The sequence below is a fragment of the Haematobia irritans genome, chromosome 4 (genome assembly GCF_050003625.1).
Source record: "Haematobia irritans isolate KBUSLIRL chromosome 4, ASM5000362v1, whole genome shotgun sequence".
Lineage (NCBI taxonomy): Eukaryota > Metazoa > Arthropoda > Insecta > Diptera > Muscidae > Haematobia > Haematobia irritans.
The window spans coordinates 161519114-161537789 of record NC_134400.1 but is presented as its reverse complement, the minus strand read 5'-3'; the positions used below and the strand labels follow the sequence as shown (position 1 = coordinate 161537789).

The 18676-nt window shown below is 32.6% G+C and overlaps 1 protein-coding gene across 23 annotated transcripts in view; it reads left to right on the top strand.

Annotated features, from left to right (window-relative positions):
* The window catches only part of Mbs (Myosin binding subunit), a 251005-nt gene that overhangs the window by 220912 nt on the left and 11417 nt on the right, over positions 1 to 18676 (top strand). For 18 of the 23 annotated variants that reach the window (XM_075303745.1, XM_075303743.1, XM_075303755.1 and 15 more), the window contains one exon: positions 3399 to 10473. The exons of 4 other annotated variants lie outside the window; for them this stretch is intronic. In XM_075303745.1, coding sequence (XP_075159860.1) covers positions 3399 to 3524 — 126 coding nt within the window. In that variant the 3' untranslated portion in view covers positions 3525 to 10473. Of the gene's footprint in view, positions 1 to 3398; positions 10474 to 18676 lie in introns of those variants that run through there. One more of the 23 variants, XR_012721281.1, reaches the window with a different exon arrangement.

The window sequence follows — 18676 nt, the reverse complement described above, 5'->3', positions numbered from 1 at the left end:
GGTAATTAGATAAAGGGTGATACGGTCAAAATTTGGTCAATATAAACTTGACGTATTTCTTTCAATTTTGCATTTAAAAAACCTGAACACCCCTCATTTTGAAGGTGTGTGTGTGTGTGTGTAGAATGTTGCTCCTATTTTGATTTTGGAATTCACTCTTCAGTTGTCAAAATGCCGTCCAAGCAAGAAGAGCAGCGTATCAAAATTTTGCTCGCGCATCGCGAAAATCCGAGCTACTCGCACGCAAAGCTGGCAAAATCGCTAAAAGTTGCCAAATCAACCGTTACAAATCTAATGAAAGTGTTTGGGGAACGTTTGTCGACAGCCAGGAAGTCTGGATCGGGTGGAAATCGAAAACCGGAAGCCGCTGAGACGACAAAGAGAGTTGCCGGTAGTTTCAAGCGAAACCCTAACCTCTCTCTCCGAGATGCCACAAATTAGCTGGGTGTATCGTCTACAACCGTGCATCGAGCCAAAACAAACGAGCCGGACTATCGACTTACAAGAAGGTAGTGACTCCAAATCGCGATGATAAACAAAATACGACGGCCAAAGCGCGATCCCGGAGGCTGTACACGACGATGCTGACGAAGTTTGACTGCGTGGTAATGGACGATGAAACCTATGTCAAAGCCGACTACAAGCAGCTTCCGGGACATGAGTTTTATACGGCAAAAGGAAGGGGAAAGGTAGCAGATATTTTCAAGCACATAAAACTGTCAAAGTTCGCAAAGAAATATCTGGTTTGGCAAGCCATCTGTACCTGTAGCTTGAAAAGCAGCATTTTCATAGCTTCCGGGACTGTCAACCAAGAAATTTACGTGAAAGAGTGTTTGAATAAACGTCTGCTGCCTTTCCTGAAGAAACACGGTTGTTCCGTACTGTTTTGGCCGGATTTGACATCTTGCCATTACGGTAAAAAGGCCATGGAGTGGTACGCCGCCAACAACGTGCAGGTGGTTCCCAAGGACAAGAACCTTCCCAACACGCCAGAGCTCCGCCCAATTGAGAAATACTGGGCTATTGTCAAGCGGAACCTAAATAATACCAAAAAAAACTGCTAAGGACGAGCAGCAGTTCAAGGCAAACTGGCTTTCTGCGGCGAAGAAGTGGCTGTACAAAATCTGATGGCAGGTGTCAACCCAGCAAAAACTAGGTAATCACATCTCATTACAATTTACATTACCAGGAGTAAGCTGTAATTACACAGTGCATTACATTGCGGTGAGTTATAATGACTAACTTGTAATGACAATAATAAATACTTCTCGGTAATTTTCGAATTGATATTCTCAAAAGGTAATGCATTTAGCTGTCAATGACTTAATAAAATAGAATAAATTATGGTACCATTAGGTATAAGTATTCACATAATTGAGCAGTTACTCGAAAAAAAAACACACACACACAAATAATATTTTATGTAACGGTAATTCTGAAGATTTTTCCGTTAAGGAATATTCTTCACGAATATTTCATAATAATTGTGTTTTAAATTGATGACATTACCATATTATGTTTTAAATAAATGCTATTATAACTCATTCACATTACACTTTCAAAATCGACTTCACTAGATTTCACTAGATGGCTTATCAAAAGGGATATATAAAATCCACTTTTAGTAGATTTTGAACATAATGTGAATGGGCTATTAGGTATATTATAACGTAATTCACGAATCCGACTCCCTTAAACAACAATCTTATTTAGATGATTTGTTACATTTTTGTTTATTTCTACAATATTTCTATTCAAGTAATGTTCATATTACAGCATTACTCGCCATATTTTGTAATCGGCTAGATTTGGTTGCCTGATACAATAAGTGGCTATTTTGAAAACTTTGGTACATCTACGAATAAGTGATTACATATTAGGTGATTATATGCTTTAAAAGCACTACTTATTTCATGACCAAAGGTATGCCTGGGGAGAATTACTTTCCTCCTAGGACATGCGTATGTAAATGTAATCCGTAACGATGCTAATTAATAAGTGGTTATTAATTTTTAAACAGGTTTACCTACAAGATTACCGGGTAATGAGAGTTTTTGCTGGGAAGCGTGAGGCCCGGCAATTCGGATTTGGAAAAGCGAAAGCCTAACTGAATATTTTTCCTGAATTTTATACTAATTAAACTTGAAAAAGAAATTTCATTTGATTTTTTAAGTAAACGATTTCACCGATTTACACGCGTTTTCCCTTGACCAAATGTTGACCGTATCACCCCTTAGATATTGAATTAATAAATTTCAGTATGAAAAGTGGTAATAGTAACTGTTGCACTACAATGACTTTTTTTAAATTATGCTAAAATTCATCTACATTCTGAATGAGGATTTGGTATTCCTGAATGATGCTTGCTTACTGATCCAAATTATTATAAGTTTATTTTTTTTTATTTTTTGGGAGGAAATTCATATATCAGCAATATAAAATAATTGTCGATAATACTACATACAGCATTAAAAACACACGAACAAATTTGCTGTTTGGTTTGTAGTTTTGTTGTTGTTGTTGTGTGTTAGGCCATAATTATGACATTGAGTTTTACGTTACATTTTACCTATTTTGCATTTTGTATCATTCCTATCATAAATTATGTCATCAACAAATCCATCATTTTAACATCTTCGTCATCATCACATCATCATTACATCTCATCTCTCTGTGTCAGTATCATCATCTTCATCAAATATCGATCAGAATCCACAACAAATACTCCCCACACTTACACCATACATATAATTTTGGAATCCTATGTTCAAATGTTTTCCATTATAAAAACTAAAATTGATTGCCTTGTATATAGCATAAAGTACAAAGAGGAATGAAATTTCCTATTGTCATATGCATACTGTGAAATGTTTTTTTTTTTTCTCTTTTGTTGTTGTTCTTCGTCCACAATTCATTTTTGGTTGAGTTGTTTTTTTTTCGTTGTTTCGCCCTAAAATACGCTCAATAATTATTAACTTTTATTATTTTATTCATTTATATTATTCGAGCACGTTTATGTTTTTGTTTTCTAAAAGATAAAATCACATTTCCTTCAGATTAAATCACGTACAAAAATATTCATTTCCTTTGTGTTGCATACTTTTAGGTGCGAACAATTGCAAATGATTTTTTGAGCCTAGAAGTATGCTTTATGTCATTCCCGCATATACCCTTTTTCGAAATCCATTTTTTTTCTTCAAAAACTAAAGACATAATTTGCATCCATTTCTTTTGGAAAACCATTCTACTATTCTTCTTTTGATTTGACACCATTTCCCCTCTTTTGATTTAATGTCACCCTTGATCTCAATCGAAATCTTTTTCTCAAATTCATACATTTGTTTTTTTTTCTATTTCTCTTTCTCCACATTTCTATTGTTTTGTTTTTGTAATTGTAGCTACTACAGAAGCTAAAGAATGAGAACGAACGTTTGCGTGCTGAAAATCGTGCTCTAACGCGTGTTGTCTCGAAGTTGACTTCCTCAGCCCAGAGTCAACTCTCGAAAGCCAATAATAAACAATAAACAAAAGAAAACCAAAGAAAATAAATAATGCATACATAAATAATGAAAAGAAACCAGCACAAAACAAAACTCTTTACATATTAATATACAAAATGGATTATTAGTTTAAATCATATTTAAATCGAAACTATTTATATATATATATAAAGACCAAATTAGTAGAAAATTAAAAACCGAAAGAAACCCCATTGATAAACTGAAAATTGCATTAGTTAATAAAATCAAAATCAAAACAATAATTAAATTGAACTATTTAAGATCTAGTGGAAATTTATTCTTTATTTCGAATTTTCATCGTTCGTTGTGCATCATCATTTTCCTACTGAGTAAAGAACAAAAAAAAAACTTACATATATATTCAATTAGTTTTTAAGTGATACTAAGTAATTTACAGGATTTTCATATACACGATTGTATACATATTTTCTATATAAATATATACATCATACAAATATTAAATAAGTTTGTTGTTGTGGTTATGTTATAAATTCTAAATGTATTTTTGTTTTTAAGAAATCATATCATCTATTTATTTTTTCTCTCTCCCTAAAATTTGAAACTCTACATGGAATCTCCCCCTAATCTTATGCCAAAAATCTATGAACTGTTCATAGTATTTTTCTTAAATTATTATTTTATATATAAAACAAGAGATTTTAGTTAGCTACAGTATATCTCTAAATGCTTACACAGAAAATAATATTATAATTGTTGAGCTAACAATAAATTGTTGTTACTGAAAATGTTTAAGTTCAACAAAATTTTTGTTGATATAACAAAATGTTTGTTGGTATAACAAAATTGGTTGCTAAAGTGGCTAAAATCGTAATTGTATTTACAAATTACGTTGTTAGCATAAATTTAAGCATAATTTTAATTGTATTGACAATCAAATTAATTGATTTTTTTTTTGTGTACGTAAAATATTTTCGATTTTCCGTTTTTGAAAAAGTCCCACGCCTTATGGTTCGAGTTCGAGCTTCCCCAGCAAAAAAAAAAAATGGAAGGTATATCCAGGGAATCCCTGGCAGGTATCATCCATTCAATTTCGTTTACTTGCGGCGAAATTTTTTGTAACAATTTTAGGTTTCTGTTTGGCCATTTAAAAGAAAAAAAAAATAATAATAATAATAATACAAATAATGAAAGTAAAATTGAAATATTTCATCCATGCGGAGGTTTGAGCTTGTTCCATTTCCTTGGACTTGCTATCAGTTATACCGATTATAACAAAACACAAACCTAAGCTGTAATAAAAAAAATTTGAAGTTCTCCCCAAGTCATTACTTTTAATGTCAATCCAAAAATGATCTTTTGGAGATAAATTTAATTTTTACTTCGCATGAAGTTATTTTGAGGTGATATATAAAAAATCATTCGTTTTATTTTTCAAGTTTTTAAAATTAAAATTTCTCAATATATTAATGAGCATAAAAAACCAAAAATTGAAATTAAAAGCGCTCCGAACTAAGAATAACATCTTTACATATAAATGGAAATTCAAAATTTAAAAAAAAAAAATTTGTTTGTTTTTTTTTCTTTATTTTTTCAAATGAAAACTGATATACTGCAAAACCATTACACTTGAAGAACCAATGAGAAATCCAGCAAAACAAAAGAACTTGTTCCACAAACATTTCGTTTTAAGAACATCCCGGTATCCTCCATTAATTTTTTTCCACTTCCGATGGAGTTTCTTTGGGCCAGTCTTAGAAAATACGTTATTTGGCGGTTTAAAGTCATAATTTAATTTTTTGACAATTAGATGTCACACAAATCTGTGACATTTAATTGAATCTGTGTCAGTAACTTCCATGGAAGTGCCTTTGAGAAGGTTTTGCAAATTACTAAAATTTAAAATTTTTTATTGATTTAATTAGGAAAAAATGTATTTCTTCAAAAATATACGCCGAATAAAAACGACGTACAACATAAAAAACAATATTAAAAAAAAAAAAAAAAAAAAAACAATATATTTAATTTTTCATACTTATAAAGAACATCTCGAGAAGTAGTAAGAATGTTATGCCTTAGTTTCATAACATTTGTGATATGATCGTAAGATCATACCAAGGCTTAACTTCTAAATCAATGCAAAGGATTCGAAAACGAAGTACTTCCGTCCTATGGCAACCCATGTAAAATTCATTGCAGATGATTGAAAATTGCACTATTTCTACTTCGATTTTTGGACAAATCGAATTTCTGTCAAAAAATAAAAAATAAAAAAATACAAAGTCGAAAAATCTAAATCGGTAAGTTTGTAATCCTCAAATTCGATAAAACTACTTTCGATATTTTTAAAACTAGTTTCAAATCGACCTTTTGTGTGGGCAAAATCAACAAAATGACGATGTCAAATGGGAATATGATTTAAATCTTTTTATGGCAATTCCAAGAGTATATATATATCTATGATTTTTTGCTTCATAAAAATTATGTGTATGGAGAAGAATACAGAGCCATACGGAAAGAAAAACAAGCATAGCTTCGGAAAGGGAGCCACCGTGGTGCAATGGTTACCTTGCCCGCCCTGCATACACAAGGTCGTGGGTTCGATTCCTGCTACGACCGAACACCAAAAAGTTTTTCAGCGGTGGATTATCCCACCTCAGTAATGCTGGTGACATTTCTGAGGGTTTCAAAGCTTCTCTAAGTGGTTTCACTGGAATGGGGAACGCCGTTCGGACTCGGCCATAAAAAGGAGGCCCCTTGTCATTGAGCTTAACATGGAATCGGGCAGCACTCAGTGATAAGAGAGAAGTTCACCACTGTGGTATCACAATGGACTGAATAGTCTAAGTGAGCCTGATACATCGGGCTGCCACCTAACCTAACCTAACCTAACCTACCTTCGGAAAAAAATTATCATAACAAAAAACCGCATTTGATTTTCAAAAAATATTTAAATGAAAATTCATATCATATTTACCTTTTTTATAATACACAGAAAATATCAATATTTTTCCAAATTAAATCTTGATTGATTTAAGAAAAAAAGTGTTCAATTTAATATTTTATTATATCTAGTCATATATTAATCAAAACAAAAAATCAGTCACATAAGTTAATTGAGTCAGTTAAAAATTTTAATTTTACCAATTAATTTTTAATTGAAATGTACATCCCATCATTTTTATACCCACCACCATAGAATGGTTACGGGGATATAATAAGTTTGTCATTGCGTTTGCAACACATCGAAATATCGATTTCCGAATATATAAAGTATATATATTCTTGATCAGGGAGTAATTCTAAGACGATATAGCTATGTCCGTCTGTCCGTCTGTCCGTCTGTCTGTCTGTCTGTCTGTTGTAATCACGCTACAGTCTTCAATAATAAAGCAATCGTGCTGTAATTTCGCACAAACTCGTCTTTTATGTGCAGGCAGGTCAAGTTCGAAGATGGGCTATATCGGTCCAAGATTTGATATAGTCCCCATATAAACCCACCTCCCGATTTTGGGTCTTGGGCTTATAAACACCTTAGTTTCTATCCAAATTGCCTGAAATTGAAAACCTAGAGGTATTTTATGACCACAAAGAGGTGTGCCAAAAATGGTGAGTCGGACCATGTTTTTATATAGCCCCCATATAGACCAGAATTTATTCTTGGGCTTATAGAAACCGTAATTTTTATCCAACTTGTCTCAAATTGGAAATCTAGAGGTATTTTAGGACCATAAAAAGGTATACCGAAAATGTTGAGTATAGGTCCATGTTTTGATATAACCATCAGATAGACCGATCTCCCGATATTACTTTTTGGGCTACTAGAAACCGTAATTTTTGTCCACTTTGCCTGAAATCGAAAATCTGGAGGTTTTAAGAATACAAATATGTGTGCAAGAAATGATTTTATTTTTTAGGCTTCTAGAATCCGTAGTTTTTATCTAATTTGCCTGAAATGAGAAATCTCCAGGTATTTTAGGACCTTAAATATGAGAGCCGAAAATGGCGTGTATTGGTCCATGTTTTGGTTTATCTCCCAAATAGATTTTACTTCTTGGCCTTTTAGAAACCATAGTTTTTTTTATCAAATTTGCATGAAATTTTAAATCTAGAAGTTTTTTTAGGAACATAAAGAGGTGTGCCGAAAATGGTGAATATCGGTCCATGTACACTGATCATGAAAATTGCTTGAAACTGAATTATAGTTTCCAGATTTTATTTCTGGTAATCATTTAAATAATGGGGGTAAACATCTACAGATGTTAGATTTTAAATCAAGGCGTTATTTCATTTTCTTGCACACTTGCACACGATGTTTATGATTCCTCTAAAACTCAAACAAATATGGTTCTTATAAATCCAGAATCTGATCTAGTCTTCATAGGTAAAATCTTTGAATTTACCTTCGGGAAGTGTACTGGTTGAACTGATCTGCTTGTCACCAAATCCCCCTGACATTTTCACAGGAAACTATAATATTTGATTCATGGTGGTGGGTATTTAAGATTCGGCCCGGCCGAACTTACTGCTTTATAGACTTGTTTTACAATAAAATCATTGTTGATTTAAAAGAAAGACAATATATTCAAATGAATATTTTATTGATCAAGTCATATTTTAATTAAAGCAAAAAATTATTGTTTCATTCAATAAATTAATTGCTTTTGGTTTAGCAACTAATCTTTATTTGATACTATTATATAGCCAGATGCCAAAGAAAGATTATTTGGTCCATATGTAAAATATCACAAATATATTTAGTATATCTCAACAAATTGTAGAATACAGAGTTTACTTTGCTTTAAAATCAAAATCAACATTGTTATACTGAAAAAATATCACTAAAATACTATCAATTAAAATTTTGATTGAAGTTGATTTTTTTTTTTAATTAACTACGTTAATTAATGTTAATTAAAAAATTGACTGATACAATTGAAAAAATTACTTTAATTTAGAAAATGATTGAAGTTTTTATGTTTTTTATTAACCCTCTAATGCCCAATCCCGCCTTTAAACGGGCTTCATTAAATCAGGTAGCTTTTCGTAAAATGAACCTTAAGACAACAAAAATGGTTAAAATAAAAAGAAAACTTAGTTAAAACTGTTAAAACATAAGGCTTTGCAGCATATACTGAATTTTACCGTATAAATATTTCTTGTTTAGTTTTCTTGCTTTTCTATCGTTAACATTGAATGTTTAATCAGCTGGCAAAAAAATTGGGGCATTAGAGGGTTAAAATGTTAATTGGGACAATTATTTTTTTTTTTTTTTTTCAAATTATAAATATAATTGAAATTTTTTTTTTACGAAATAGTTTAGATTATGTTTAATTTTTTTTTGTATAAAATTTTATTCAAATCCACACAAAATCCAGCTATATTTATAATCTGAAAGTATATAAGAAAGGTCTACATCATATGAACCCATATACAATTATAAACAATTAAAAATACAATAAATATTTCAATGTCTCAATTAAAATACTAATTGACCAAACCAAAAGCGATTAAAATCAATTAAATTTTTAATTGAATCAATTAAAAAAATTAAATGAAAGTTCCGAAAAAATCAATTAAATTTGTAATCAAATACATATTTATTTCTAATTAACTTTGTGACTGCTCATTTTCGTGATTGCAGTAATTTCAATTAAAAAAATAATTGGAAAAAATAATTCCGTAATTGAATCAAAAAAAGGAATACTTTTTTATAATTTCAAAATTAAAAAATTAATTGGAAAAAATAATAATACGGATAATCTTTCCTGTACTCTAATTATAAGAATCTACTATTCTTGTTGTACAGGTCTTTAAAATAAATAAATCAAATCAAAAATAATTCCGTAATTGAATCAAAAAAAAAAATTGTTTTTTCTGTGTACATATAAGGAATACTTTTTTATATGAAATAGCTTTCCATGACAAGATCCTGGGGATTTCCAATTATTTAATTTTCATTTTGCTTCAATTTTATGGAGTCTTCGAAAACCACCTATTCAAAAACGAATCAAATACAAATCAAAAGAAACATTATATCATTATAAATACAAAATACAAAATATTTATATATACATTTATTAAAATTTAGATTAAATTTAACCATTAGTAACTAATAACCACAACAAAAATACTATATTGAATAAATATTTCATGGAATCATAAAATACAACATATACTCGGACATTCATAACCATACATAAAAATAATAATATTCAAAATAAAATATCACCCACCTAACCGGCTGAAGCATCCAAGGCAATATACTCTTAAAAAGGGCTGGCATTCTCAAACATATCTCCCATTTGTTCCAAGATAATGGGGATGAAAAAAATAAAACAATCTGAAGGATACCATAAATCAAATGGAGGACAGAAGATGATAATAACATTTGGAATGGAAAATGGAATCCCTTTCCACCTTTATTAAATTTTCCATTGGGAGATGATACGTAGGCGCAATGTATGACTGTAATAATGGCTAATGATGACGATGAAAATGATGCCGGTGACTTTTTATCGATGATGAGTATGAATCCTGTTTCTATCTCCATGTTTTGTTAAATATGATAGTCCCATTTAAATCTTCTCAACGTTGCGAATGCAGTTATTGTGATTCTCGTTAGTGAATATGATATACTCCAATTGGTTCCACCTGTGTTTTTTTTCTCTCTGACTCCTTTCTATGTATCTATTTCTGTAAAAATCCCGTGTTATGCTGATGACCAATGTTTCCTGTTTAATATATTCAATGTTTATAAGGGTCCTAGACCAAATAAAAGTTCTCGTCTTGATTTACTCTTAGGATGACTTAACCCCATATCTAAGGAAATGAAAATTCCCCCATTTTTTGTTTATTTTATGTTCTTTGTATTTAATAATATCGTTTTCATTATATAATTTATTATATATTGACAAAATATATTTATTTATTACCTAAGAATGATATAATGTAAATTTTTAAATAAATGTCATTATAATTATTTCATAACATATTGGTTTTGTTGTTTTTTAAATAATGCGTTAAATGTAAAGTTCTCGTTTGTGTTTCTTTTTTGGTTTTGTTATGAGTGATTGGAAATTTATTTATTTCCAATGTTTGTAAAAAACAATATTTACCGAAAAGCCTTTGTATAAATGGCATGATCTAGGATACATTTTTCTAGCAAAATATAGTTTTTGTTTGTTGAAATGATTCTCTAAGATCTATTATCTTCATTGATACAAAAATAGAAATATTTTGACCATCATGACGTATAAGTGTTATTATTTTTGGTATACCTGGGGGCGTATGAGTTTTATTAATTATTTTGTTTGGAAAATGAAAAACGATATTTAGGTTTTTATTATGTGGAAAGTAACACCATATTTAAATTAAACAAACATTTTATTCTTATGTTTTTAATTTGTTATTGTTGACGTTTTTGCGGTTTGTTTCAGTATAGTTATTTTGTTTAATTTTAGTTTTTATTTCTTTTATTATATTTTTTAAGTTTTTGTGTAAATATTCGTATTTTGTCGGTTTTTCCACATGTATACAAAATTTTAAAATTTCTTAAAACAATTCAAAATTGAATTTTGTTTGTTTACCCAAAATGATAGATTTATTCGATAAATTTAAAATTTATTTATGTTATTTTGGTTATTGAAGTCATTTTGTTTGAGCAATACTACAGGGTTTAAAAGATATATTATTCAACAGAGTAAAGAGCTATATTTTGTTAACTTTATTGTTCTAAAGTCGGAAATATTGCCAAATTTTAAAACTATTTTAAATTTGTTCGAATTGACTACACACAAAAAATTTTTTTTCTGATTCAATCACGAAATTAATTGATCCAATTAATTTTTTAATTGAAATGTCTTCAATCACGAAAATGATAGTATCAATCAGAGTTTTAATTGAGCATAGAAAAAATTCTTCATTAAAAAATTAATCGATTTCATTACCAAATTTCAATTAATTTTTTAATTGATTCAATTAAAAATTTAATTGATGTTGATTGCAAAACTCAATTAATTTATTAATTAAAAAAGGTAACTATTTTCAATTACATTTTGAATTGGCTTAGAATTTTTATATGGATTAACAATTGATTGTTTGAAAAAAAAATTAATTAAAAATTTAAAAAAATGTTCATCACTTTTTTAACTGACTTAGTCTTCCGAATTTGATTAAAAAGTTAATTGTTTTAATTAATTTTTTAATTAAAAATTTTAAAATGTTCAATCATTGACTTAATTAACTTAATGTTTCTATCATGATTAAAAAGTTAATTGTATCAATTAATTTATTAATTGAAAAAATTTTCAACTTCAATTAACTTTTTAATTGGAAATATTTTGGTGATATTTTTTTCTGTGTACCTTTGCCATAAATTACAAAGCCATCATACGCCGCTTGAAATTGACTGTGAGGTATTTTGGCTCATTTGCAGTGAAGCACCGACTTGTGATGATCGACACTTTGGTATTTCTTAGTGTCAACCTTATGCTCTCAAAAGCCCCAACCGCAAAAGTCAAACGGATTGATATCCAGAGATTTTGGTGGCCGTTATGCAGTATAAATGGTGCTGAGACCTGTAGAGCCCTGTTGAAATGTCGAAATGTTTGTCTGTCTTTAGGACATTTTCCCGATAATATTAGGTATTTATTTTGACCCTACGGTCGATGAACATAAGCGTCGAGCGACTATCGGAAACTGTGCTAAATGATACACAGAAAAAAATATCACCAAAATATTTCCAATTAAAAAGTTGATTTAAGTTGAATTTTTTTATTCAATTAATAAATAAATTAATTGATAGAATGAAGTTTTTAATCTAGATAAAAGCATTAAGTGAATTAAGTCAATGATTTTTTTTTTAATTAAACATTCTTTTTTCAAACAATCAATCTTTTTACGGTCATTTTCATGTAGCTCCAGTTAACAGAAAGTAATTTTCAATTATCTTCTCTTCGGTTAACTTTAATGAAAAATTTTCAGCATTTAAGTTCCTAACTGGTATATGGAATACATAGGTAAGATGACAGATATGTCCATAGTACGGTTTAAAAGTTCGTTAGCTAACGAAGCACTAGGTTAGGTTAAAGTGGCAGCCCGAAAAAGTTTCAGGCTCACTTAGACTATTCAGTCCATTGTGATACCACATTTAACTAAAAGTACCTATTACATATGGGCACTTCTAGTTTTAACCACTGAACCTTTACTATTATTTTCTTTTGTTGAACCAACCAGGTTGTTCCAAAAACATTAACAGACTGCTTAAGTTAACGTTTTTCAGGTCCGCCAGTAATCTAAAGCTATATGCCCCTAAAATTCGCTTACGCCTTACACAAAATGCAGGACACTCACACAAGAGGTGTTTAATTGATTCCTTTTCCTCCGCATCATGACAGATCATACAGTAGTCATTATACTTCGCACCAATAGTTTTTGCAAATTCGCCTATTAGGCAGCGACCCGTTATAGCAGATATCAGAAGTGATATCTAACGTCTTGAGAACACTAGCATATCTAGTGTGCGGTTCAAGTTTAAATGCGACCATATTTGCTCCGTCATGACAGCCTTCTCACGCAGCAAGAGCTTGCAGGTAGCCAAAGTCATAACAACAGATTCTAGTTCCTCTGGAATATGTAAGGTAGTTCCTAGTCTTGCTAACTCATCTGCATCGCAGTTCCCCGGTATATTCCTATGGTCAGGCACCCATATTAGGTGAATATTGCACTGCTCGAGTTAAGGAACACAGAGTCCAAGGATTTTATTGCAGGTTGACTGTCTGAGTATATATTAATGTCAACATTTTTTGGAACATTACTTCTCACCTCTCTTGTTGCTAATATTTCAGCCTGAAAAACACTACAATGATTAGGTAATCTTTTCGCTATTCGAAGTTCCAGATCTTTGGAATATACTCCGAGACTCACGTGTCCATCCAATTTGGAGCCTTCAGTGTAGAAATCTATATATCTGGATCTGTGTGCACCACGCCTGACTGTTGGGAATTACAGTTTCAAACTTTTTGTCGAAAAGTTGTTTCGCTAGAGTGTAATCCACTAAGTTAGGCACATCTGACATTATTTTGAGGACCGAACTGTGACCGTACATTTTTTCCGACAACAGCGATAGCTCGCGCAACCGCACAGCCGTTGTTGCAGCTGACTGTTTGGCCGAAATGTCTAAAGGCAATAGATGCAGAATGACATTAAGGGAATCTGTTCCTGTCTTACTGAATGCGCCTGAGATACACAAGCATGTCATACGCTGAACTTTATCTAAACCTGTTGGTTGCTGAAGAGCCGGCCACCAGACTACAACATCATAGCATTATCGGTCTAACCACTGCCGTGTATAGCCAATACACAATTTTCGGTTTTAATCCCCACTTTTTTCCTATTGCTTTTTGCACGAGTACAAAGCTATCGTGGCTTTTCTCGCTCTTTCTTCAATATTAAGCTTAAAGTTCAGCTTCCTGTCCAGAATAACGCCAAGGTATTTTGCACACTCACCAAAGGAAATTTCAATACCCCCAAGGATATGGGCTTAACCGTGGGAGTTTTGCGATTTTTGAAGTACATGACTAATTCTACAGGATTTACCATTCTCTTTTCAATTTCTCAGTCATCCGGAGGGCTCTCTGTATAACATCTCTGATTGTGGATGGGAATTTTCCCCTGACATCGTCTGCGTATGCCACCACTTTTATCCTTTCTTTTTCTAGGGAAACCAGAAGGTTGTTTATAGCAACATTCCAAAGAAGAGGTGATAGAACTCCTCCTTGGGGAGTGCCTCTTTTCACATACCTTTGTATGTTTGCTTGTCCTAGTGTGCGAAATACGTCTCCTCATTAGAAGTTTGTCTAGCAGCCTAAGTATACCTGGATCAACATTCAGAGTTGCCAGTCCATTTAATATACAGCTCGGATGGACGTTATTGAATGCCCTCTCGATGTCTAGAAACGCCACGATTGTGTATTCATTGAAAAATAGTGAGCTTTCAATAAAGCTGACTAGTTCATGCAAAGCGGTCTCAGTAGACCTGCCCTTCGAGAATCCATACTGTCGTTTCGAGAGCAAACTTGAATCGACGCTAGTTCTAAGATAAATGTCTATCATCCTCTCCAGAGTCTTAAGTAGGAATGAGGATAAGCTGATTGGTCGGAAATCCTTCGCACTCGAGTAAGAGGCTTTTCCCGGTTTAGGTATGAAAACGACTTTTGTTTCCCTCCACTTTTCTGGAATATATGCTAAGTTTATACATCCTTTATATATCACCGTCAACCAGGGGATAATTCGATGCACTAGCGGAGCTTCATGCAAATGGGGGTTAATGAAAGTAATTGAAAATAGTTAAGTTTTTAATTAAAAAATTTATTAATTCAATTTTCAATTGAATCAATTAAAAAATTAATTGAAATTTTCTTATGAAATCAAATAATTTTTTAATGCCCAATTAATACTATGAATGATACTATCATTTTTGTGATTAGTTAGATCAATTAAGTTCGTGATTGAATCAGAAAAAAATGCGTTACGAAATTAGGTAACATCGTCAGTTAGTTTCGTGAAGTGAAACAACCAAGTCTAACTTTTTTTGAGCATCGGTGAGCTCTTGCACTTTTTTGAACTTCAATGACTTTAGTCCAAGCCAAATTTTTGTTTTTCAATATGTGTTGCATCCGTTATCCCGATGTGTTCAGTTAACGAGCAAGTTTGAATTCGATCAAATCTGGCCTTCACATTTAACCCTTAAATGTGCACTGTATCTTTTAAGATACAACCAGAAAAAAAATCTTACGTCTTAAAATTTTGACCGAATTCTACGAAATCAAGTTTGTTGCATTTAAAATATCATAGCGCAGTTTAAAAAAATATGTTAACTATTTCCATTTAAGAAATTAAATGAAAATAGTTACGTTTTTAATTAAAAAATTAATTGAGTTTTGCCATCAACATCAATTAAAGTATTTTTTATGGTTAAATATTTACCCCCTAAATACTTTGAACTTGATGATGTGTGAGTGCATCCAGAGAAGGAATATGATCACCTCACACATGTTTTAAAAGCAAACTGTTATTTTTGTATCTGATTTGGGCAAGCAGGTTATATTTGACGCCAAAACAACATTTTTGTGACAAACATGTTACATGGTCACCATACAAAAATACAATTTTGCTCTTGAAAGATGTTTGATGTGATCATATTAATTCTCTGCATATGTTGCCATCTTGTACCCTGAAGCGTATGACTATTATTATTTTTATATCCTCCACCATAGGAGTTTGTAACACATCGAAATATTGCTCTAAGACCACATAAAGTATATATATTCTGGGTCGTGGTGAAATTCTGAGTCGATCTGAGCATGTCCGTCCGTCCGTCCGTCCGTCTGTTGAAATCACGCTAACTTCCGAACGAAACAAGCTATCGACTTGAAACTTGGCACAAGTAGTTGTTATTGATGTAGGTCGGATGGTATTGCAAATGGGCCATATCGGTCCACTTTTTCGTATAGCCCCCATATAAACGGACCCCCAAATTTGGCTTGCGAGGCCTCTAAGAGAAGCAAATTTCATCCGATCCGGCTGAAATTTAGTACATGGTGTTAGCATATGGTCTCTAACAACCATGCAAAAATTGGTCCATATCGGTCCATAATTATATATAGCCCCCATATAAACCGATCCCCCGATTTGGCTTGCAGAGCCTCTAAGAGAAACAATTTTTATCCGATCCGGCTGAAATTTGGTACATGGTGTTAGTATATGGTCTCTAACAACCATGCAAAAATTGGTCCATATCGGTCCATAATTATATATAGCCCCCATATAAACCGGTCCCCCGATTTGGCTTGCAGAGCCTCTAAGAGAAACAATTTTTATCCGATCCGGCTGAAATTTGGTACATGGTGTTAGTATATGGTCTCTAACAACCATGCAAAAATTGGTCCATATCGGTCCATAATTATATATAGCCCCCATATAAACCGATCCCCCGATTTGGCTTGAGGAGCCTCTAAGAGAAGCAAATTTCATCTGATCCGGCTGAAATTTGGTACATGGTGTAAGTATATGGTCTCTAACAACCATGCAAAAATTGGTTCACATCGGTCCATAATTATATATAGCCCCCATATAAACCGATCCCCCGATTTGGCTTGCAAAGCCTCTAAGAGAAACAATTTTTATCCGATCCGGCTGAAATTTGTTACATGGCGTTAGTATATGGTCTCTAACAACCATGCAAAAATTGGTCCATATCGGTCCATAATTATATATAGGCCCCATATAAACCGATCCCCCGATTTGGCTTGAGGAGCCTCTAAGAGAAGCAAATTTCATCCGATCCGGCTGAAATTTGGTACATGGTGTTAGTATATGGTCTCTGACAGCCATGCAAAAATTGGTCCATATCGGTCCATAATTATATATAGCCCCATATAAACCGATCACCAGATTTGACCTCCGGAGCCTCTTAGAAGACCAAAATTCATCTGATTCAGTTGAAATTTGGTACGTGATGTTAATATATGGTCTCAAACACCCATGCAAAAATTGGTCGATATCGGTCCATAATTATATATAGGCCCCATATAAACCGATCCCCAGATTTGACCTCCGGAGCACCTTGGAAGAGCAAAATTCTTCCCATTCGGTTGAAATTTGGTACGTGATGTTAGTATAGGATATCCAACAACCATGCAGGAATTGGTTCCTATCAGTCCATAATAATATATAGCTCCCATATAAACCGATGCCCAGATTGGACTTCCGGTGCCTTTTGGAGAAGCAAATTCACCCGATCTGGTTGAAATTTGGTACGTGGTGGTAGCATAGGATATTTAATAACCATGTGAGTTGAAATTGGTGGATGACAGTCTTTCGTAGAAGTTTCTACGCAATCCATGGTGGAGGGTACATAAGATTCGGCCTGGCCGAACTTACGGCCGTATATACTTGTTTTTTTATATGGCGTTCTCACCAAGCATGTTTTGGGGTTTGAAATGTTTTCCCTTTATAAGCATTTCAAAACGAGCCGTTTGCCCCATACAGCAAATTATGTTCAAAACACAAATTTTCCTTCAAAACACATCAATTTTATAATCAGCCTTATTCCCGAATTCGCCCTCGCTCTCGCCGTCGCTTTTTGTCGTCTGTCGCTTTTAAGTCATCTCGTCATTCATTTGGTATTCCTGTAGAGTGACGACGGCGACGACGACGATTACTTTTTGTACCAATTGCAATACTCGGTAATAAAAGGCCGATATCACTAGAAAACAATCAGCTGATGTGCAAAAATGTATTTTTTTTCGTTGTAAAATATTTTTATTTCTGACGAAATTCTAATGCGTCTTACAGATTGTAAGTTTTTCCAGACGGAATGTCTGTGATTGTAAAGAATCTTACAGTGTGTCCAATCGATAAGACAATTCGTTGACGACTAAACAATCATTAAATGTGTTATCGATCCGTAAACATGCAGCAGTATCGATTAAGCCTTCCAACTTAATGTTGTCAATATATGGGATATGTTCGACACGACCAATGTCGTCCGTATAAACTTATAGTCTGCAAGGCGCGTAAGTCGGAAAATCAAGAAAAAAATATTTAATTTGACACGGGAAAATGTGGATATATATTCAAGAACAGTAAAAGCTTCAAAAAACTATATAAAAATGGCAACGACGCTGAGACGTTGATTATTAGTCACTTTACCTTTTACCAATTTCCATTTTTTTTAATTTATTTTGCAATTGTTCGATTAATAAAGTCGAAAAAACTTCTTCAAAAACTAATCACTAAACTCGTCGCTGGTAAATTTAACGGCGACAAAAAGCGACACCAGGAATACCGATTGTCGTCGATAGCAGAATGTATCGACAAACGGAATACCAATTAGTGGCGACAGACGAAAAGCGACAAAAAGCGACGTCGAGGGCGACTTCAGGAATAAGGGTGAATGTAAACGCCCCTAATTTGGAATATGCTCTAACTGAACATACTCTTTTCAAAATATATGTCAAATTATTAAAATAAATTGCATTGAATAAACAAAGGCTTTGAAGAACATAGGAATGTGAAAATAACTTAAAAAATGTTTTCCCTTGGCGATCGCGGTGCGTATATTTGAATTCAAAGTAAATGGGAATTTTCAAGTTTCCATGACAACCGTCATACTAAAACATCTCAACTCGTCG